At 46.2% G+C, this 23,280-nt stretch overlaps 2 protein-coding genes across 8 annotated transcripts; one reads left to right on the top strand and one right to left on the bottom strand.

Moving 5' to 3' along the window:
* Window positions 1-394: 394 nt before the first annotated feature.
* Window positions 395-8,188, bottom strand: NECAP1 (NECAP endocytosis associated 1). The gene is made up of 8 exons (XM_048823037.2): window positions 8,027-8,188; window positions 5,531-5,631; window positions 5,286-5,390; window positions 4,854-4,935; window positions 4,277-4,385; window positions 3,985-4,171; window positions 3,258-3,363; window positions 395-2,918 (listed from the first exon to the last, which is right to left on the bottom strand). Exons 1-8 carry the CDS (start codon window positions 8,122-8,124, stop codon window positions 2,870-2,872), a joined length of 837 nt encoding a protein of 278 aa, XP_048678994.1. The 5' UTR covers window positions 8,125-8,188; the 3' UTR covers window positions 395-2,869.
* Window positions 8,189-8,279: 91 nt separating this feature from the next.
* Window positions 8,280-23,034, top strand: LOC125623510 (C3a anaphylatoxin chemotactic receptor). 7 transcript variants are annotated; one of them, XR_007353033.2, is made up of 4 exons: window positions 8,280-8,514; window positions 9,479-9,543; window positions 21,023-21,360; window positions 21,864-23,034. XR_007353033.2 is itself a non-coding variant. In XM_048823003.2 (4 exons), the coding sequence occupies exon 4, from the start codon at window positions 12,647-12,649 to the stop codon at window positions 13,832-13,834; it is 1,188 nt and encodes a 395-aa protein (XP_048678960.2). In that variant the 5' UTR covers window positions 8,280-8,514; window positions 9,479-9,543; window positions 10,710-10,785; window positions 12,635-12,646; the 3' UTR covers window positions 13,835-16,840. The 7 variants fall into 7 exon arrangements, 3 of the variants coding, with proteins under 3 accessions (XP_048678960.2, XP_074976723.1, XP_074976720.1); XM_048823003.2 differs by lacking the exons at window positions 21,023-21,360; window positions 21,864-23,034 and adding exons at window positions 10,710-10,785; window positions 12,635-16,840; XM_075120622.1 differs by lacking the exons at window positions 21,023-21,360; window positions 21,864-23,034 and adding an exon at window positions 12,635-16,840.
* Window positions 23,035-23,280: the final 246 nt, after the last annotated feature.

The following is a 23,280-nucleotide window of genomic DNA, read 5'->3' as shown; positions in this document are numbered from 1 at the left end:
AACCTGTGAAACTCATTGCCAGGGGACATGGTGATGACCAAAGGTATAATCAGATTCAAAAAAGAACTTCATAAGTTCATGGAAAATAGGTCCGTCAATGGTTATTAGCCAAAATGGTGAGACATACAACCCCATGTTTGGATGACCCCAAACTTCTGACAGCCCTGTATGTGTGGAAGTGGGGAGCGCGGGGGCAGGGTCTGAGGTAGATCACTCAACTGCCCTGTTCTATACACTCCCCATAAAGTCCTGATGCTGGCCATTGTCAAAGACAGGATGCTGGACCTGATGAACCATTAGTGTGACCCAGTATGGCAGTTTTTAGGTACAAACAGAGGCCTCCAGTCAACAGGGCTGCTGCCCCAGCACAAAATTCACTTAATTTAAGACAGAGTTCATTTTCCCAATTTTTTCTTGTTTTTAATTACCATTATTGCACCAGTACATTTTATGCTTTATATACATATTTCTTTAATTTTTGCTTCTTCAGCTTTGCAAATACATAATATATTATCTCCAGAATACTAGCTAAGAGACATTACACAGAGGGAGAGGCTCCTGGTTAGTTGCTAATTGATGCTGTGAACTTCCTTAGTTTTGGAAACTGATATATAATTGAAATGACTGGACCTGCCACTGATATGGAAGATTTGAGCCAACCACTAGGGCACGTGGCCTGGTGTAGAGGACACCAGGAGAGGAAGGGGTTAATGATTTACACCCATCCATGTAACAAATTCATAGGAGAAAGGGAAGCCTCAGAGACAGGGAGCTAAACCAACAGTGAGATTCAGGAGCAAGTATCAAGAGGGGAAAATACAGCTGGGGGTCAGGAATAGGTGGCTATTTAAAATACATCCATCCATCCAAGCCAGCAGTTTGGTCCCCACTTCCACAAGTGGAACTGCAGCAGCTTTACAGAGACATGGCACTCCCACAAGTCTCTTCAAAATAGTTTTTGCTTCCTAGAGAGATGCTCCAAGTGCAAACTGGCCTCTCAATGCCCTCAGTACTAGCGAGCCTGCAGAGAGGTAGTCTACAATCGCAACAGCGGAGAAGAGAGAAAAAGGGTTAGAGACTAATTGGAAATACAAAAGTGTCCAATTAGCTGCTCCATTTTTAGAACTCTAGCCCTGTGATTTTAGGGGTGGAGGGCAGAAACTAAGTGAGCAAAGTTTTAATGCTTCCAGAGTACATCTGAGGATAGATGTGTTGCCCCTAGTTGAGTGTCACAAACAAGACGACACCTGCCTGCAAAGCCCACGCCTACTGTTCTAGAAAGCGGATCCCAGCTACAGGAGGGTTGGGGAGAATGGCTGCTCTGCTAGGGACTCCACTGAAGCCCATATGGTGGAAGTGGGTAGGAGGCCAGGCTTCCCTGTAAAATCACCCAGATTAGCAAGCGGACTTGCATGGCTACTTGGGAGCAGGGTGGGGGAGAATGAAAAGCAAGGGGCTTTAAGAGCCTCCCCAACAGAACAAGGGATGAGGTACAAGACCCCTCTGCCTCAGAGACTTTGTATGCCCTTAAGAAGGGCTTGAGGGACAGGGAGGTTCAGGGCACATTAAATCATCATGGCAAATAAATCCCACAAGTGGAAAGTTACCGGCGGGGGGTCAGGGTCCAGCCAGCTTCCCACCTGCAATCAATCCCTCCCCAAACAGACTGGGTGCGTGGAGGGGTGCCCTATGGGATCTGTCCCTTCCCCACCCTCCCTCAGTGCAGCTTGAGCTATCTATGGGCACAGGGAAACTGTTGTAATGCAAATGATTTCGGCACAGCATTGCCAGATGCAGGTGTCTCACCAGGACATATCCCAGCTGAGGCTAGGGAGATGGCAGGAAGATGAAGTGCTGATGGAGGTGGGATAATCCAGTTGCTAACCAGCCACATTACTAGCATGGCTGTTCAATTATAAAAACAGGCATTTTTACACACTTCCAGTTAAGACAGCTCAATGGCATATTGAGATCTCAGCAGGGGAGGAGAGAAACAGGAGAGTGCTTTGGGAAGGCAGGGAGGGAAGCAGCACCAAGATCAGCTTCTAAAAGAACAAACCAAGTAAGGGAACATCATGATCATGAAGTGCCAGGTCTGTGGCTCGGAGGCAGGTTGGTCTATACATGGACCTGTGTCTCCTCCCCCAAAGCCACAGGGAACACCCATCACAGGGAAGATCTGCATATCAGACCAAGGAGAGAACACAAGAGGGTGGTTATGGCTCAGCCTGGACAGACATGCCATGATTAATCCTTAATGCACAAGATCCTGTTCCATAGGAAAGAGAAGGCAGACTGCTCCAATCTCCTACCTGCTCCTATGTTAGGGCCGTAGCTAACCCATCAATGCAAACTAGTGCCCCAAACACGGCTGCATGAAACCCTAACAGCCCTCAGCCCTGCAAGCCAAGCTGTAGTGATTTGGGTCTTTACTGTAGAATACCTGTGAAAGGTTTTGAACAGTGGGAGGGAGCTGGCCCTTGCCAGAGGGAGAGGTTAAGAACACAAAAGCATCAGACAACTTCAAACCCTCCTCATGGGCCCCACATTATGGATTCTTGATTTCCCTATATGGACAGCTCAGAAACAAGAAACAGGATGCACCTCTCAATAGCCAGGTGGATAGAGGAGATACAACTCACTTTCTCTCCCTGGCTATCACATGGTAGAATTTTGAGATGTTCCCTCAGGGCTTGGCAGTTTCACTGTGAGATCAAAAATCAGTCTCAATTGAAGTGGAAACTTTAGAAGGAAAGATTGTCCAGGATTTTTGATTGAAGTCTTGAGAGGTTTGGATCCCTCCCATCCCACTTGATGCCCCTAGAGCCTCTTGGTCATCCCTCTGTTCCCACTCCACTGCCTTTGCCATTCAGAACTGGACCCAGTTGGACTGCTGAGGAGCCTGATTGGGAACAGCGCTGAAAGGACAAAAAAAGACTGTCAGAGGGGACAGTTCTAGTCTTGGGATTGCTGCCCCACCTATACAGTTCTGCCAATGCCCCTCAGTCCTGCCCTGCAGCCCCCCTGCTATTCCAGTCCTGGGCTCCCCACAGAGTCCAGCCAATGCCCCTCAGACCTGCCCTGCAGCCCGAATCCCCTCACAGCCCTGCCAATGCCCTATAGACCTGCCCTGAAACCCCCCTGCTGTTCCAGTCCTGGGCTCCCCACACAGCTCTGCCAATGTCCCTCAGTCCTGCCCGGCAGTGCTCCCTTCCTTCTCACATACTTGGTCTTCTGTCTCCTACCCTGCTAGTTACCTGGATGCAGTGCTGAAGTCTCCCCAGAGGTCTGTGGTGGCTGGAATAGCAGCATGTGCTGGTGCCTTAGGGATGGATGCAGGAGAATCCAAATCTAACAGAATATCTGAGGGCAGGAAGAAATACATACACACTCAAAGTTGTCGAAAGAACGGATTCACAGCCCTGCAGTGTTTAAATATCATCATCCTACAGGATATTTCCTCCCTGCAAGGTCATTGCTATTGAAATACATTGATCACCTGTAGAGAGAACCCTGCCTTCAGAAGTGATGTGAAGGTTCTAGGACTACAGTATTAGCTCTTCTTGGCTATTTTCGCTGGGTCTGCATCATGTTTCCAGCTGTGTTTTGTTGCAACCACCTCAGCGATGCGCCACCCTCATGACCCATTCCATCCTTTTCCACCATTACAACTAGCAGCCTCATCATTTGTGCCATGAACACTAGCTCCAAAAAGACAGAGGACTAAGACCCACCAATTCATGTCACACAAGCCACTTAACAGATAGGAACTACTTTAGATTAGTACTGATCAGGGCTGAACTCCAATGAGTGACCAAACAGGCAACTGACAGGGCTTGAGAGATTCATAGATTTCAAGCACAGACCATCTAGCCCACCCTCCGATCTAACACAGGCCATAGAACTTCCCCAAAATAATTCCCGTTTTAACTAGAATAAGTTGCCGTGTGCTGGTGACCCCACCCACCCATGCTCAGCACTTACCAGCATTGCCCATGTTCCTGGATTTCAGCACTGGTGGCGGCGTCACCTGGTTGGAAATGGCTGTTGAAGACGGGGGAGGGATTGGAGGGGCAGTGATTTTGCCACCTGGAGGGGGTGGGAGCAGGTTCAGCCCCCCCAATCCAGCTGCACGGGGTTTGGGTGCCCCTCCTTTCTTTGTTGGCATGTTCTGTAAAGACACAAATGGTTTTGAAGAGGATTCTCTATTGGAATACAGCTGTAAGCCTGGAGATGGCACCTGGCTCAGAGTTGGCTCGGCGGGGGAGATCCTTACCCCAATGTTTAGTTTGATGGTCTGTCCTTCCTTGAACCCTAGGTCCAGCTTGGGGCGTGTGTCAGTTTCCTGAGATTCCTTGGAGATTTCAGTCTCCTGCTTCACCCACCTGGATTCAAGGAAGGAAGGAAGAAAGGGAGAAGCAGTTGAGAGCCCTTGACAAATGAGGGCCTCAAAAGGACCATGGGAGATTTTCCCCTGGGAAGCACATTGTCTGGCTTTATCCCAAATACTGCCTTGCAGCATCAGCACTAGAGACGGGCAGCAGAGAGTTCAAACCTCCATGTCCCTAGAAGGTCAGTCTCTTTAACACAACAGTACATCCCAACCACCCCATCCTGCCCTACAGTGGCACCAATTGGGAGACTGCCACGTCAGCGGCAACAGCAACTCTGTGACCCAGGTTAACTTTTAGCCCATACCTTGGGGGACAGTGTCCTCAAGTGCCACTGCTGAAACTGAACAGCTGGGCTGCACCAGGGCCCAAAGGAATCCTGCCCCCATGGTGCCATGGATGAGCACCCACCACATGCTGCATACCGGCAGAGGAACAATGCCCTAGGGGAGAGGGACTCACTTGAAGTGATCCTGCAGGGAGACATTGAAGTCAAAGGCGTCACCCCGATCTGAGAAGCCGATGCCAATGAAAGCGCTTCGCCCTGGTTGGAAACAGATGTCAGCCGGGAAGGGGAAGCCATGCAGATTCCTTATCAGCCCAATGTATCAACCCACTCCTCGCCCAGATGTCACCTATCCTCACTTGCCAATCCACCAGCCCTGCTCGGCCTACTGCAATCCCCCCCAGCAGTCCCATCCATGGACTTACTGCCCAGCCACCTCCCCATTCCAAACATACACCAGCACTCAAGAGAGCAGCTAGCATCCGTGTAACTCAGTCAACAAGCTATGGCCAGATCTCCTTTGCCCTGGCCTGAACCCACCTCATTTGTATTCGCCTTTCCATGGCACGCTCCCTCTGCACCACATAGCATCTTCCCTTTCTACTCACCATTCCCATCCTGAATTCGGAGGACAAAGTATCGGCTGGAATCTGTCACAGTCTCCACTGCAAGGCCAGGGAACTGGTCTATGGGAGCCTGAGCAAAGAGCTCCCCTGGGGGATAAAGGGCAGGGAGTTAAGGAAAGGAACCCCAAAGGAAACTGCTATGCTGAGCTATTATCTAGGGTGTCCCCCCCTAGGGTGAGTCAGAGGTGGCAGCCATAAAGTAACCTCACACCCTCACCCTGCCTTACCTGAAACTTTATCCTCTAGCTTTATGTATGCAATTTTGCCTTTTGATGTGACACGGAGACGCCCTGTCCAGTCCGGCTGGTCCAGTTTCCAGTCAGATGCCCTAGGAGGGGAAATGAACAGCAAGATATGTTCTCCGACAGCTCCTCAGGCCTGCCCTGCAGCCTCTTCCTGTCCTCCACTTCCCACACAGCTTAGCTGATGCATCTCAGTTCTGACTTGCAGCACTCACTGCTCCCTTTTTTCACATCTCATCTGAAATTAAGTACAAGTCTCAGACTCTCAAACGTCTCTCAGCTGTTACTTGCTCCACACAGGAGACTATGATGGCCCATCTTTCTGTATTTACTCCTCTGTGCAGGCAGAAATAGAAATAACCCAGAGAAAGACATCCAAAGTTATCAGAGGTACAGACAGGGGGAAAGGGAAAGGGTTCAGTCCAAGGAGATGTTCAGAGTACAAGGCTGCTGAGTTGAAACAGGGAAGGCCTGTAAAAATGATTAATGGCCTAGAGAAGGAAACCACATTATTATTGCTATTTACCCCATTCTGTTCCAGGAAAACAATGAGACGCTCTGAAATTAAACAGTGTGTGTTTAAAATGGATTAAAAAGAAAGTCACACTTTCACATACCATATCATTAACAATGGAACTCTCTGTTGCACGATGTTACTTAAGCAAACCAATTAAGGGATTTCAGAGATCAGATTATATATTTATATGACCAGGAATAGTATCTGCAGCAACACTTAAGATTAAAATTACTGTCGACACTTGCACTTCAAGGTGTAAGGCAGTCACAACAGTGACTTTGTAAGGATAGCATTGTAGCGTTTGTTAATCATGTCCTGCAATTCCAGATGACATATGGTCCATCTATAGGCAAAAAGAAAGATTTGCTAACTGCTGGCCCTGTACACTCATCCCAGGATTTGAGGGTCAAGATGAATTCCTTCTGGCTCACAGATTACTATGAAAGATTTTGTGTAGGCTAAGCTCAACTTTTAGTTAAGCCCATTCACTCTTGGGGTCTGAGAGAGTAGCACAGGTGTAACTGAGGACAGAAGTTAGCCCTGGAATTGGAATAAATATTTTATTTTTATGATCAAAACAATCTGTATAAGATCAACTAGTTAATCCCCAAACCTCTGCAAAGGAAAAGAATGTTCTCCACCCATAAAATGAAGAGCATGAGACAGATTTTGGTTCTGATTTTCAAAAGAGCTGAGCAACCACTACTCCAGCTGAAGCCAATGAAGTTGCAGATGCTCAGCACCTCAAAGTCAGGCCTCAGTTGACTTGCTCAAGGCCAGAGAGGGTCAGTGGTAGGGCAGATATTAGTACATAGAAGCATCTGCCCTCCAACCCTTTGCTTATTCATGCAGAACAAGTCATGCTGACTCCAGTCAAATAGGTGACTGTGCAAGGACCAGAACAAAATCCAGCTCACTCCTCCATAGCTGTCCTGGATGTGCAGGGCTAATAGGAGGTAAAACATATTTGACACTGAAGAGAGCAGGTATTGTATGACTCAGAGCACAGACAGGGAGCAGAACTGTTGAGTAAGATGCCATTTTTATATAGGTTTCAGAGGAACAGCCGTGTTAGTCTGTATTTGCAAAAAGAAAAGGAGTACTTGTGGCACCTTAGAGACTAACCAATTTATTTGAGCATGAGCTTTCGTGAGCTACAGCTCACTTCATTATATATATATAGACTATTTTTATATAGTCATTTTTCCTTCCCTTGCAGTGTCAGAAAATCGACCACAACACCCCCTAGGACACAAGCATTAGGAAGTGAAACTAACCAGTCAGATGGGGGGAAATAAACATCTACAAATGGCAAAGAGGTAGTTGGCTTTCTTTGTATTCCCCATTTGAACAATCTGAGGGAGAGGGAGAAACAGCTTGGCGAGGTCCCCCTCCCTACTAGCTTGCCTGTGAATTTTAGCACTGCTGGAGACAAGGAGGCTCCCTTTATCCGGAGAACAAGGGCAGCAAACACAGGGGCAGCACAAGCGCCTCTCAAAGGCGACCCTCCTCCCCGTGCTCGTATGCCCCAGCCCTGCCCCGGGGAGAGCCCGCTGGGGCGGGGTGGGGGAGGGGAGCTCAATTGCCCCGGCGCTGCGAGCAGAGGGGCCTGAACAGCCCAGATGTGGGGGGCTGAGCGACCCCAGACCGAGTGTCCCCCTCCATGCCCGCCGCCGACACCCGCGGGGACCGCTCCCCCCCGCCCCGGCTTTCGGAGAGCGGCGCTCCCCGGACGACACACCCGCGTGACAGTCCCGCTGGGCGCCGGCGGGCGGAGCGGGGCTGCCGAGCGGGGGCCGCGGCCGGGGTCCCGGCAGGGCCTTGCCCCCGCGATGGAGGCAGCGGGCGGGGGGCAGGCAGCAAGTGGGGCCAGGGGAAGAGGGTGAAGCTGCCCGCGGGGGCAGGACGGGACACGCCGGCCCCGCTCACCCGGGGCGTGGCAGGGCAGGATGCGGCCCCGCTACCTGTATCCCCGGTTGGAGGCCCGCGGCGGGATGCGGTAGACGCTGACATCAGGCTTCACACACAGGATGGACTCGTACTCCGCCTCGGCCGCCGCCATCTCGGATCTGAGACCCCGGCGGGGGGGTGTCTAGTAACCGGGGGCGCTTCCGACCGCCATTTTTGTTACGGGCAAAAGCTGCTCCGTGGGAGATGGTGGCCATGTTGGAATCAGGCCCGTTGAAGTTGTGGCGAGAGCCATTTTGGATCCTGGCAGCTTGACACGGGCGGAGGGCAGCCATATTGGAAGCCGGTCTGGTCAAGCGGTGACCGACGCCATTTTGGACCCTGGCAGCCTTGTCGCTGCCCTGGGAGGCCATGGTGGAAGCGGGCTGATGAAGCTATGGCGGTCGCCATTCTTAATCCTGGCACCTTCTTGGTCTTTCGTCTTCAGCCTGCATTGTGGAAACGGGCAGCGTGAAGCAACCACAGAAGGCCATCTTGGTTCCTGGTAGGCCCTGGCCCTCTGGTTCCACAGCGGGGCATCCTCAGGGTGATGGTGGTGGCTCGTGCTGGCCCAGGGGCTAAAGAGCCCTGGGAGATTTTGAGGGGGCAGGTGTTGAGGTGGCGTGTGTTGATAGAGAGTAGGGGTGCAGGGCAGCATGGGGGCGTGTTTCAGGGCTGTGGTGGTTCAGGAGGGAAGTTGAGCTGCCAGTGCCCTAACATGGCATGGGCAACTTGGCTCCCATAGGGCATCAGCCGCTCTTTGCCCCAGTGCCCAGGGTAGGGCTACAATGAGCACCGCTGAACCACGGAGATACCGACAAGAAGAGTGCAGCACCACCACTGCCGACCCGAGCCTTCCAAAATCGAGTCAGGCCCCAGAAATCGGGAGACTTTCTTTTTAAAAATGATCCTTTAGTGATTCTTTGTCTGCTGGTTTCTGCGCCGTTAGCATGCACTGGCTTCGTGTTTCCAAGCTTCTCTCTGTAACCGCTAGATCACATTTATCTAGGAGCTGAGTCTTTAAGAAAAACACCCAGTACCGCAAGACTCATGATAAAAATGGCAAGATTTGGCAACACTGACCAATCACAAAGTACTTGAGAGGAAATGGCCCACTTCCCCTCCTTGCCACCTGTCACTATGATGAAGATGATGCACCCCAGAATGACCAACAAATCCAAACCATTCCTGCCCCACAAATCTCTGCTACAAAAAACACTCCAACACTTCCATACAATGTGACTAACAGCTGCATCTCATACTACAATCCTGCTCTTCCTCACTTCTGCCCTCAGTCAGGGCTATGCCAATGCCCCTCTATTCTGCTCTGCCGCTCCCCTGCTATTCCAGTCTTGAGCTCTCCATGAAGCTCTGCCAATCATGCCCTGCAGACCCTCTGCTTCTTCACAACTGGCCCCTCACATATAAGGAAATAAAATGTTCATATCCATTTCCTCTGATTGTTTCAGAACAGAAAATAACATCACTAAAAAGAGACGCAAATTCATTTCCTTCCACTTCTGCTGGGGAAAAGGTACAGAGCTTTGTAAAGCTCATTATATTTTTCTTTACTCTTTTATGTAATTTATTTATTGTGAGGTGGAGGGAGCTGTTAGGAAACAACATGTTTATATCCACAAAGGGGAAAATGAGGGTGCAGTGTGTTGATATGGGGAGACCTCCTCATTTTTCCCAAGATATGCGCTAAGACATGCACTTCACTTCCCCTTGGCTGCAAATCAAGGATGTGGTCTGGCTTGAGTGAAAGTCACTGGAAGGTAGTAAAGGTATTTTTCATGTGCTGGTCATTCTCATTAGAACCTCATATGCCATCAAGTTACAGACAGGCAGACAAACAAACAGAAATGGCACTGAAGTGAGTGTAAGGTTTTGCACAGACAAACAGAAATACTGTCGAACTGAATGTAAGGCCCCACTGTGCTTGGCCAAGTAGTCTGTAACTTCTCACTGCATGATATTACTGAGGTAAAAAGCAGATTAATAGTAACAAGATTTGACACCTACATGAATCAGAAAGCTGTACTATCTTCAGTGATGCTACTTACAGTAAAAATGGCTAAGGCTATCAGTCCTATGATTCTATGATTCCTCATGCTTCAGAGTGAAATCTTATCATCAGTTGGTGGTTGGGAAGAAATTTCCTTGCATTGAGGTGCATTATGGGGTTTTGTGTCTTCTTTTTGAGTTTTGTGTCTTCTGTGACACATGGTATTCCAAATTAGATGGTCCAGGTTAATGGGAGTTGGGATATAAGATTAGATGGATCCAATACGCAGGAGACAGTATACACAACCAGGTGGATCAATGTTCTGATCTGCTACACCAGACAAAATAGACCAGTAATGTGATGTGGTTGAGCAGGCTATGGGATACTGAACTAGATGGAGCAATGATCTGTGTTATCATGGCAAGAGGCAAGAGACAAAATCTACTGCTTTGATCTCAGGCGGTGAGTCCAATTTCCTTATGAAAACTTCTTGTAAGCACCATATTTGTCCACATGCCACTATTGCTTTATCTCAGCAGCATTAGGCCAGATGTTTTGCAGCTCATGTTATCTGATTACAGAAGTGACTCATTCTTGTCCTTCCGCTTGGGTGCGAAAAATCTTCAAATAATGGGCTTAAAAAAAAGTCAGTTCCTAAACTGACCATATAAGTTTTTCTCTGATGACTCCAGAGCCAGTGCTTAAGACAAGACCTATGATCAGGGTGGTTCTTGCTCCCCAGTCCACTGAGGAATCTGCTGTACCGGGGTATGTACAGAAGGCAGACAGCATTCTGTCTTTCTGTTCTTCAATTTCTCCGTGTTGCTCTTTCCCTCCATCTGTTGCTCTTACAGTGTCTCTCTCTCACCCTATCTTTGTTGTTATTTGTTACTTCCTCCATGCCTTCTTAAAGCATCTCTCTCTCCCTGTGCGTCTCTCTTTTAGGGATGAACGAGCCTCTGATAGCCTAAGATAGGGCCTAATTACATCAGCCACACTATCAGAGGCTCGTTCACCTGCACATCTACCAATGTGATATATGCCATCATGTGCCAGCATTGGTCAAACTGGACAGTCTCTACGTAAAAGAATAAATAGACACAAATCAGACGTCAGGAATTATAACATTCAAAAACCAGTTGGAGAACACTTCAATCTCTTTGGTCACTCGATTACAGACCTAAAAGTTGCAATTCTTCAACAAAAAAACAGAAACAGACTCCAATGAGAGACTGTTGAATTGGAATTAATTTGCAGACTGGATACAATTAACTTAGGCTTGAATAGAGATTGGGAGTGGATGGGTCATTACACAAAGTAAAACTATTTCCCCTTGTTTATTCCACCTCCCATCCCTCACTGTTCCTCAGATGTTCTTGTCAACTGCTGGAAATGGCCGACCTTCATTATCACTACAAAAGGTTCCCCCCCCCGCCCCCGCTCTCCTGCTGGTAATAGCTCACCATAAGTGATCACTCTCGTTACAGTGTGTATGGTAACACCCATTGTTTCATGTTCTCTGTGTATATAAATCTCCCCACTGTATTTTCTATGGAATGCATCCAATGAAGTGAGCTGTAGCTCACGAAAGCTTATGCTCAAATAAATTTGTTAGTCTCTAAGGTGCCACAAGTACTCCTTTTCTTTTTGTTTTTACATTGTGCTTTTCAGAGTAAAACTGTACGTTAATCTCTCTGTGCCTCTTTCTTCATCTAGAGAGAATCATAGGTCTGGAAGGGACCTCGAGAGGTCATCTAGTCCAGTCCCCTGCACTCATGGCAGGACTAAGTACTATCGAATGACGCTTTTTGACCTATGTAGAGGTCTTTGAGATCCCTCTTTATTTACCTCTCTTTTTCTATCCATCAATTTCTTACTCTTCATCCTGTGTCTCTCCTTCCTTGGAATAGTGGGGGTTGGGGGATGCTCAGGATTAAACTGCATTGGCTAGGAAAGCAGGGGAGAAGGAAGGTTTACACAAGACTTTTGCTGGAAATTTCCCCTTCTGTATGGGATCGCTGACTCCACTGTTCTAGTTGTAACATCATGGAAACAGTTGCAAACCAGAGGCTCATGGGAATACAAAAATTGCTTTCAAGGCATAAACCTCACCACCCGAGAGAGGGAACCACTTCTATTTTAAAGGAAAGAGGAGCTAAGACTAAGTTTTTGCAGTAAAGGAGAGAATTATTTATATTTTATAGAGTTAAAAGGAGATGAGGAGGGACAGCTGGAATTAGGGTGACCAGGAGTGTAAATAAAGGATAATCTCTGCTAAGGATAGTGCTGGCATTAAAGGCTATTTTGGACATAGGAGAATCTGAGTACACCAACATTTACACTGTGGCACTATGACCCCTTCTCGTGGCTAGACCACATAGAGATGTATGATTTGGCTACAGCCTTTGCACTAGTACAGCAAGGTCTTCCTGCTCCGGCAGTAGGGGGGACTTGTGCTGTCATATTTATAGCTTCTAGGTTCAACCTCTACTCCTGACAACCCACACAAAGATGTTTTGATACATACAGAAAGCATAATCTTGGGGTTGGGCACATACAGCTGACAATGGGGTGTGTTAATGGTATAGCAAATGATCTTCTATTTTTTTGCCACCAGTATCTAAAGACTATGTCTCTGCTCCTGAGGAGTAACAGCACCTACAAGCCAGATGATGGTGCCACACTACAGTACGCGCCAGAAATCATTTGTTCCTTAATTATCTTCATTGTCACCTTTATCCTGGGTCTCCTGGGCAATGGCTTGGTGATCTGGGTGGCTGGCCTGAAAATGAAGCGGACCGTGAACACTGTGTGGTTCCTGCACCTTGCCATGGCTGACTTCCTGTGCTGCATGTCTCTGCCATTCTCCATCATTCACCTGATCCTCCATGAGTACTGGCCATATGGCCACTTCCTCTGCAAGGTTATCCCATCAGCCATCATCCTCAACATGTTTGCCAGTGTCTTTCTCCTCACTGTCATCAGCATTGACCGGTGCTTGATAGTAATGAAACCAGTTTGGTGTCAGAACCACCGTACTGTGAGGCTTGCATCAGTGGTGTGCGGTTGTATCTGGCTCCTGGCCTTTGTTATGTGCTGTCCTGCCTTCCTCTACCGTGAGACCTTCACAGATGAATTCAGCAAAACTGTGTGTCATTATCAATTTGGAGATGATAGGGATTATGGAGATTATATGGATTACGGGAACGGGAATGATTCAGCGTTGAGCTCTGGCATATCCCTAGATGAGAATCCTGTTGGTTTCTCCAGTGCTGACATTTCTAGCAGCCTTTACACTGACTTACTGGGGAACTTGAATGATTACTTCTCCTACAGCAGTCGGCCAGCCACCCTACTGACCATCAGTATTACCAGGATTGTTTTTGGCTTCCTCCTTCCCTTTAGCATAATTGGAGCTTGCTACATCCTTATTGCCGTCAAGATGCATGGAGCCCGATTTACCAAACCCCGTGGTAAGACCCTGCGAGTGATCCTGGTTGTGGTAGTAGCATTCTTTGTCTGCTGGGCTCCATTTCACACAGTTGAGGCACTGTCTCTCCTAGCTATGCCAGGCACCAGATTTAGGGAGACAGTGGCACTGTGGGACCACCTCTCTACAGCACTAGCCTATGCCAACAGCTGCATCAACCCTTTGCTCTACGTATTTGTGGGGCGGGACTTCAGGCGGAAGGCACACCGATCAGTGCAGGGCATCTTGGAGGTTGCCTTCAACGAGGAAGTTACACGCTCCACTTCCTACTCACGGGACAGGACCAAGACTTCAGCAGACAGGGATATCAGCAGCAACACCCTCTAAAATGGGGATTCCAGACAGCACTGCCAGGGCAGGAGGAAGACATTTGCCCCTTCCATGGCTGTGACTTTTTGCTTGAGGACAGCAGAGCCAGAACAATGAGTTTGACAATAATCTGTACGGGATGCCCATGGGGACTGGGGCAGTTCAGAACAGGCCAACCTCCCCTTTAATAGCCTCCTAAAGAGAGGGGAGATTGGCCTATTCTGAACTGAATCTTCTGATGGGACACACAAGGGAGGCAGAGAGTCCCCTATCTGAGAGAGAGAAGTGCACTTGTGAGAAGATGTGTGGTGGCATTATGTAGTTACTCCTTGACATTACTAAATTAGAATGTGGTTGCAGAATATCTATGTACCACATTTATTAAGCATGTATCACATCATCTGTGCCTGCTAAATTACAGGGAGAAGATACTTTGACATTTCTCCTTGGAATTTGTCATCATACCTTTCCCCACCCTTAACTCTTCTTCAGCTGGGACCCTGAACTTTTTCACAGCAGTGCCCAGGAGGAGTGCACTCTGGGAGTGCTAGTTTTCCTCACAACAGTGCATTGTAGCAGACATCCCCTACCTGCCTTTCATGCCAATATTCTTAGAGTCTTTCAGTTTCAGTTAGTCATTGCCTTTCTCCTGTCCTCCTGCTATTCCTCCTACTATTCCTATCTCCAAAGGGCCACTTCTCTTATTTTCCATGCCAGCTCAAGGAGAGTTTCTACATCTCAGCTAATACATCACTGCACAAAATCAGTAACTGGGGCATAAGGGGCAATTTTCAGAAAAACGAACCTCATGCTGTGGACATGGGTTCATTAGAAATAGGATCCTCCTTTATGGCTTTAGAAGGTCCCCTTGATATTACAGCCTGAGATACAGTGATAAGGTAGGTCCCACTAGTCATGGAGATGTCCCTACTACATCTAAAGCTGCTGGATACCCAAGCAATCAGAGCAGAGGTTTCCATCCAGCATGTAACCCTGAGCAGGCTGGAGCTGGGTCACCCCTTCTGTAAAATTTCAGAAGGGAGATGGCTGTGAAAGTGCTGTGCCTGAATTCAAACTGTATGCTTCCATTAGACACAAGAAAGGACTGAGAGATATGGAAGGAAGTGGCCACACAAATACACACAGTGCTAGAAATAGTCATGCACACAAAGAGCCAGTTGTTTCCTTCAGTGCAAAATCTTAGAGATAGACCAAAGCCACAGTTCTGATCAGATATAAACTTCTCCAATGCTCAGACGTGCAAAGTAAAAGATGCATATGGAAAAGTTTTAAAGCAAGGGAGCACTGTCTATAGACATGGACACTACCATGACTCCCAAGTCTCTGAGTGAAGATAAATGCTGCACCAAACAGTGGTGACATCATGATAGGGGTCTACTATACACCACAAAGCAGGAAGTGGGATGGATGAGGCATTTTTAGAACCATTAACAGAAATATCCAAAACATGAGACTTTGTAGCAATGGGTGATTTTAACTACCCAGATATTTGTTGGGAAAGTGACCCAGCAAACCACAAAATTCCCGTAAGTCTTGGAATGTATTGGGACATCCTTTTGTTTCAGAAGGTGGAACAAGTAACAAGTGGGGCAGCTATTTTAGCCTTGATTCTGACTAACAGGGAGGAAATTGTTGCAATCTGAAGGTAGAAGGCAAACTAGGTGAAAGTGATCATGATATTCGAGATTTCCTGATTCGAAGGAAAGGAAGGAGTGAAGCAATGGACTTCCAAGAAGCAGCCTTTAACTAACTCAGAGAACTGGTAGGTAGGGTCCCCTGGGAAGAAAATCTAAGGGAAAAAGGAATGCAGCAGAGTTGGCAATTTCTTAGAGAGACAATATTAAAGGTACAACTGCAAATTATCCTGATGGAAGGAAATATGATGTAAGCAGTGTCAGGATGAGCTCCACCCTGACATCTGGTGGTGAGGTGTGGCAAGTTGTGGAAAAGAACTTCAGGGGCCGATCTCATTTGCATAGGCACACCCACCCCGCCTAGAATGAGACCATAGCTGCCCAAATGGTCACTTTGGCTGCTGTGGGATCCCCAGTGTCTCTGTTATTGGGACAGGAAGAATAAATTGTTATTACCCTGATTATGGGAACTGTGCTTGGAACTGTACTTGGCCTTTTGTTATGATGGAGGGACTCACCATCAACTAAGTAGCACTCGCTAGGCAAGGGTCATGGGTTTTAAAACTCTGTGACTGGAGAGAGGCTGGGGACAAGTATTAATACTTGGTGGCATGGGGCCCTTGGTGAGGGTCTTAATTGCTAATTGCACTTCCTCCTCTCTCCACTGTGGAAGGTCAGAGCTAATTTTGATTCCATTAGGAGTCTAGTTACAGGCTGCTGAGCTCACTTTGGGCTAATAGTGCGCCAGCACTGAGGCTCCCCTACTGCAAGCTGAATTCACCAAAGAGCTGAAATCACTGAGTGTTGTGTTAAGTAGTGGTGGAGCCTGAAGATATATTGTGGAGCAGTTTGCGGGACGGCTGGAGTGCCTTGTGGACAGGCTGGTGGAGCAGTTCGTAGGACGGCGGGAGTTGCTGGTGGGACGCGGAGCAGTTTGTGGACCGGTTGGTGGAGCAGTTCGTGGGACGGTGGGAGCTGCTTGTGGGCCGCGGAGCGGAGCTGAGCGAAGGAGTTCGTGGAGCGGCTGGTGGAGCGAAGGCCTATGGAGCTGTGGGGCGGTCAGCTTCAGATCATGTAAGATCTTACCCCCGTCCCATCTCCAACCAGGTTGGGAGGTAAAGCTCTGCAGATAAACTTTCGAACTCTGGGGCTGCCCTGACCAGGGACAGAGACTTTTGGGTCATTGGACTTTTGGGACTTTGGGTGATTTGGGGTTGCTGGACTCAAGAATCAAAGGGAAAGGGGCATGCCCCAATTTGCTTGGGGTGGGTTTTTTTGCTCTTGGGTTGTGTTATGAATCCTGTTGGTGGTGTTTCCCCAACATAATGCCACATTGTTTCTCTCTGTTATTAAAAGGCTTTTTGCTACACTCAGACTATGTGCTTGCGAGAGGGGAAGTATTGCCTCTTGGAGGTGCCCAGCGGGGGTGGTATATATTTGTCCCAGGTCACTGGGTGGGGGCTCAAGCCGGTTTGCATTGTGTTATTGGAATGGATCCCCTAGATATTGAACCCGGCCCTTGTTGCTGCCAACTCTGATGGGCAGAAGGGTTACAATAGGAAGAATAGTAAGAGGCCAATATAGCTCCATCAGGAGCTTTTTAATGACCTGAGAACCAAAAGAGTGGAAACATGGATAAATTGCTACGGATGAATGCAAAAGAATAGCACAAGCATGTAGGAGCCAAATCAAAAAAGCTAAGGCACAAAATTAATTACACCCAACAAGGGACATAAAAGGCAATAAGAACAGGTACTACAAATGTATTAGGAGCAAGGGAAAGGTGAAGGAAAGTGTAAGTCCACTTACTTAGTGGAGAAGGAGAGTTAATAACTGAGACATCAAAAAGGCAGAGGTGTTCGCCTATTTTACTTCAGTCTTCACTAATGAGGTTAATTGTAAGCCAATATTTAAGAAGGGGCAAGGAACACAAGCTAGAATAGGGAAAGAACACATTAAAGATTATTTAGGTAAGTTGGCTGTCTTCAAGTCAGAAGGGCCTCACAAAATTCAAGTTAGGATATTTAAGGAACTAATTGAAGCAATCTTTGAACTGCTAGCAATTGTCTTTGAGAACTCATGGAGGGCAGGTGAGGTCCCAGAGAGCTGGAGAAGGGCAAACATAGTACTTATATTTAAAAAGGGGAACAAAAAGGACTCAGGAGATTATACACCAGTTAACCTAACTTAAATATCTGGAAAGACACTGGAACAGATTATTAAACAATAAATTTGTGAGCACCTAATGGATAATAGGGTGGTAAGTAACAGCCAACATGGACTTGCCAAGAACAAATGATGCCAAACTAACCTAATTTCCTTCGTTGACATTGTTACTAGCCTAACGAGTGGGGGACAAGGGAGGGATAGCAGTAGACGTGATATATCTTGATTTTAGTAAGGTTTTGACACAGCCCCACATGACATTCTCATAAGCAAACTAGGGAAATATGATCTAGATTAAGTTACAGTACGATGGATGCACAAGTGGTTGAAAGACTGTACTCACTCAAGGAGTTATCAATGGTTTGATGGTCCAAATGGGGGGAGGGAATATGTAGTGGATACCCACTGGGGTCAGTCCTGGGACCAGGGCTGTTCAATATTTTCATTAATGACTTGGATAATAGAGCGGAGAGTGTGCTTATGAATTTTGAAGATGGCATTGTACGGGGAGATGTCAGCAAACCAGTAAAGTGCCTGAAACCACTATGGCTTATTGCTAAAAGCAGCCAAGTCAGAAGGCTTAGCTTAACCAAGGAAGGAGGGGAGGGGGTTTTGGGTGCCACAGAAAGGGGAGCTTGACCTGCGTCCTTCCTGATAAGAATTGTGTTGAAGTTGCTGATCCATGCATTTTAGAAGAGCAGGATATGCCCCAGAAATGTCTATTGGGGCCTCAAGGCTGCAAGCTCTGGAAAACCCGATACCTGGTTAATCAATAATCAGAAGGAACCTCTTGCTTGACCATTGTAACTGCTTACTTAACAAATTTTCTTTAAGGGACATGTCATTCTATTACTAATGTATAAATAAGGGGAAAAATTTTGAGGTAGATGGACTCTTCTGGACTCTCCCTCTGGATGCATCTTGCTGTCTCCAGCGGCAGATGGGCTGCCGCTGTGCCACTTGAGAGCCACACTCAGCTTCGGTAATTATTGAGGGTTGGGAGTGTTTTACTAACCTGTTGCCGACGTGTGTAAGTGCTTGAGACTAAGTAAAGTGTAGGTTTAAGTGAAAGCACCCTTGTGTTGTCCTGTTTGTGCCAGCCATCTATCGGTTGGACGGCCGTGTCTCCCCTGATTTATTTCCTGACACCACTCACATAGTGTAAAAGTTACCAAGAGCTTTGGGTTGAAAGAACCCCGGGTAACAGAATTTGGAGGCCCCAGCGAGGATTGGTAGAGAGGAAGAGACGGATAGTACGAACAGTTTGTAGTTTGTCCATTGCAATAGGAGGTAAAAGATGGCGGGGTGGGGTCGCTCCCTACAAAGTTCCCATGTCGCAGTTCGTGAGTTAATTTATGGATACATTCCATTACTGGGACTCAGAACTCAGGCTGATTGCCTGCTCGAGTGGAGAAATTATGTCCAGAGACAGGGAACCAACTCCAGGACATAGCCCCACAGATCGGAGCTGCCAGACCTTAACACTCTGCCAATGATACCGTGCAGAAACTGGAGTCCCCCAGATGGACCTGATTCTGACTGGACATCAGGAAAAGTCCATCTGTCTTATTGGGAGTGGTGAGCACTGTATGTGTAGCGTGTGCAGTCTGTTTTTGGTGATTGTAAAGAGAGGTTATGTAGTATATTACTGTGTAAGGCTCTTTCACTGGTAAAAGACACTGTAAACCCGCAAAAGATTAAGCCCTGAGTCCACAGGGAATGGGTATTAGTCTGGAGCCCATGGAGGAGTAGAGCCTGGAGCCCACGGAGTGGTAAAGTTAGGTGCTTTTTGCCTGGAGCCCTAGGAACTGGGGAAAAGGTGGGTGCCCTTGAATGTGTGAGTAACAGAGAATTTTGTGCAGGTAATGAATTTGGTGGCGAGAATGCGGGCAGCCTAAGGTCTTTTGGACTGAACTGATAGAGTCTAAGATAGTAAATAATAGCTAAGTACCTGTGCCTTCTGTCAGAAAGGGTCGCTACCTGTCTGGCAGAATGACCACCCCTCCTGGGTGGGGGGTAGTTGAGGAGCCCACCCTCCTTGCCAAATGGTTAGTGGGACAAAGCCTGTGCCCATGGGAAGGGGTGGTTCAGCGAGGAAAGCAGGATCGGGCCCAGACAAGCAGGCAGGCAACAGATAAAGAGATTGGAAAACAGGATGGGAGCCCTGAGGGGCATAGTGGCAGGAGTAAGAAAAGGAGTGAGTAAGTAAGTACAGGCACAGGGAATTCAGATCCCTGGGACAATACTTAGAATGGTGAAATCTGAGTTGATGAAGGTGTTATTTTGGGAGATAGGCAAGTGAGTAAGGAAAGAGAGTGAGAAGGTAACTCTGCAGAGGCCGGAGGGAATTAAGCAGCTGAACCTTGTAAAAAAGTTAACAAAATAAAAGTATTATAGAAAAAGAATTCTTGGTTTCTTTGTAGCCATTCTGAAGGAAAAATGGGCCCTTTTCCAAAGGAATGTTTGTAAATAAGCCAGGCAAAAAGACAATCTGCTTTGAATCATTTGACTGAACAATTTAGTCAAATTCGCTAAAAGAACATAAGGGGTTTCTATTGGAACTTACCTGACCCCAAATGCATACAAATGTAATCTACATACAGCTGTGTAAAAATTAAAGTGGTGTAAAGGATGTTAAGCAGAAGAGTATGCTTGTGTCTGTGTGTGTGTATAAACATATTGTGTAAATGTGTGGAATGTTTGGGACCGAGGCTGGGGCTCCTGGCTTGTAAAACTCTGTTTTGTAGGTTTCATATAAATTGGTTTTTGGTTTGGTTTTTAAATAATACCACAAAGAATGCATTTGAATCTTTCATTCAAAGTTGCAAAACGGAGAGACACTTTTTTGCCAGGCAAAGGTGACTAGTGTTCTTTGACTTTGGTATTTAGCATTTAACCCTTAAGGTACCCCAATGCTTTATAAAGTTCAATATCTTTTTAAAGACCAAAGTCCTGATTGCAGCAGGGCAGTCAAACCCAGAAGAATGGGGAGAAATTCTGGATCCTTGTTTTGTTTTGTGGTAACAAAATGGCAGATAAGAGCTGTAGTAAAAGAAATTTAAAAAGACAGTGCACCGCTGAAGCAACAGCAGGGGTGAGGTGCACAAAAAAGAAGCAACATTAGAAACACAGAGCCTCAGACTGTCAGACTGTCACTTTGATAACTCTGTGAGCACAAAAGAAACTGTTACACCTTATGTAAAAATAGATATGGCTAATATAATGTTATAGAAGTTAAACTATGAAAGGAATGTGCATTTTTCCCAGGACATGTGCAGTGTATATTGTAGAAGGGGTAAAAGAAATGCAAACAAACCATGCTACTTAACTAAAATCCTATTAGGGTTCTAAAGGGATCCACAGTAGGTTGTGTTTCCTTTTTCAGATCACTTTGTGTTTTGGAAGCAGAAGTTGAAAGTGAAAATAATAGTAAAGTGGAAGTTGGGTGGAAAGTTGATTGTGTCCCTCTTAAGAGAGGGTCTCTGAGCTGCTGATGGCTTTGGATCCAAAAGCAAGCCAGAAAGCGTCTGTGAAAATGCAAATTACTTAACTGACAGAGGAAGGAGAGAACTGCCCATAAATGACAGCACAAAGGAGCTGCAGATAATGAACATACCTGGTCAGCAATCAAACTACCTGAAACCAAGAGGCTCAAATTATGACCCTCCAGAGAAAGGTGGAAAAAGAAGTCAAACCTAAAAATAAGAGAGGGGCAGGTTAACCGTAAGTAGGAAAAATATTCTTTTTGTTTGTGTATGCAGTGCTGAAATCTAAAGCTTTTAATAGATTTGATGTTAATATTAAACATTGGGATAAATTTAATGTTAATAAGTACCCCTGTAACAACGTATAGTGTAAAGGTTTTTTTTTAAAAATCATACAAAGTCATATAGTAATGATGCTTCTCAGGTACTACCTGTGAATAAACTTAAAGCTTAGCACAGCAGAAAAAACATTTCAAACTTGGTCTGCTGTATAAGAAGAAAAACTGAGGTATACCACCTCATGAATTTAATAACTGAACAATGGGATAATTTCCCCTAAACCCTTAAAAGGTAGGAGCCATTGAAACCTGGCCTGCCTATAGAACAAAAACACAGGAAAGTATGGGGGTAATTCCTCTGTTTTGCCTACACTCAGCAAGGATATTTGTGAAAGGAAGTGATATTTTAAGCAATAAGCTGCCACCCCAAAAGGAGTAGAAACATGTTCTTTTTGTGTTTCAGAAAATCAGGGAAAGCTGGTACCAGCTGAAGAGCAACCCAGAATACCATGGATCTACTGTCTCAACAAAGATTCTGTTTTATGTTTTGTCTTGTGTTGTTTGTCTTGTTGCTAGCATTGTTGTGTATTGTGTTACAAAAAAGAAAATACTGCATTAGGCAGAAAAGAATGAACAAGTATTTTAACTGTATTTACAGAAACGCCAGTCTGTTAACAGGGAAACATCCTTAGGTGGTAAAGGCACATTTAAAGGCAAAATATGCATGAGATACAAGATTTATCTGTTGGTGGGAATAAAAGGATGGACATAAAAAGTTTTTAAAGCACAAAGTGAAATTACCAAGGGAAAAAAGGGTATGTAAAAACATTGGTTATTAAAAGAATAAGACTTGCCAACTAGTACTTCTTAGTCAACTTCCAGCATGCAAGCCCAGCTGAATGCACCTAGGTGTTGTATGACATTGGATGTAAGGAAAGAAAGGCTCAGTGAAGGTATAGCTGCCCTAATACTATCTCAATGCGAACTACTGAAGGTTATTGGATTTTCCCTAGTAGCCAGGAGGGGTGGGTAGTCTAAAGAAAAGGCTCCCAACAAATGTATTGAACTGCTTTGGGTGGAACTGGATTAGAAGTTGGAGTGCTGGATGCTACTGACATAGAGGTATTGGCAAACAAATGAAGTTATGTTATAAATATTTCTGTCATATTATAGCAATTAGGATACGTGACTTTGAATTTCATATCCCCGATTTTAAATATAGTCAGTTAAAAGTGTCTTATACTTCGTATTCTGTTGTAACACCTGTGCCTCTTCGAATGGATTTAACTGCTTTACAGACATTGCTTGTAGACCCTGATTTACAGAACCAGCTATATATTGCAAAACAGGAAGGGCGCAGAGTCATGGTTACCGTGCTTCATAATGCCAATGAAATTAAATGGGTATTTGCGAGACTTGGCCAAGACCTGTCACACCACTGGTGGGAAGTGTTATTGAGATGGTCCTCCACTGGCACAGGCATCCTGAATTTGGCCCTGCACCCCATCATAGTTGTGACGTTGCACTCTATATGATTTTATAAAAATATGCTAATGAGTGTGAATATAATGTAACTGGAATATGCTTCATGCAAAAGTTCTCTTGTAAGGTATCAATACAAAGCTTATGATCTACTGAGTGTGGTCATCCTATTTGTATAAATGTATCACTCTTGTAAATGAAACTAGAAATATGACATATAACTCTGAGGTCCTATTGTAGTTATGCAAAGTGTGGGCCATTAATGGTGGTTTGGAATCTTAATGGCTCCGATTACCCATGACAGTTACCTGTAGATGGCTCTGTATTACTTGTAAGTCTTCCCGTAAACCTGTGGGCTGGCAAGTGGGTAATGAAGTCTTACAGTGACATGTGATCAT

This window comes from Caretta caretta, chromosome 1 (genome assembly GCF_965140235.1).
Source record: "Caretta caretta isolate rCarCar2 chromosome 1, rCarCar1.hap1, whole genome shotgun sequence".
Taxonomy (NCBI): Eukaryota; Metazoa; Chordata; order Testudines; family Cheloniidae; genus Caretta; species Caretta caretta.
The sequence above is the reverse complement of the archived record's forward strand: the minus strand, read 5'-3'. Positions and strand labels throughout refer to the sequence as shown.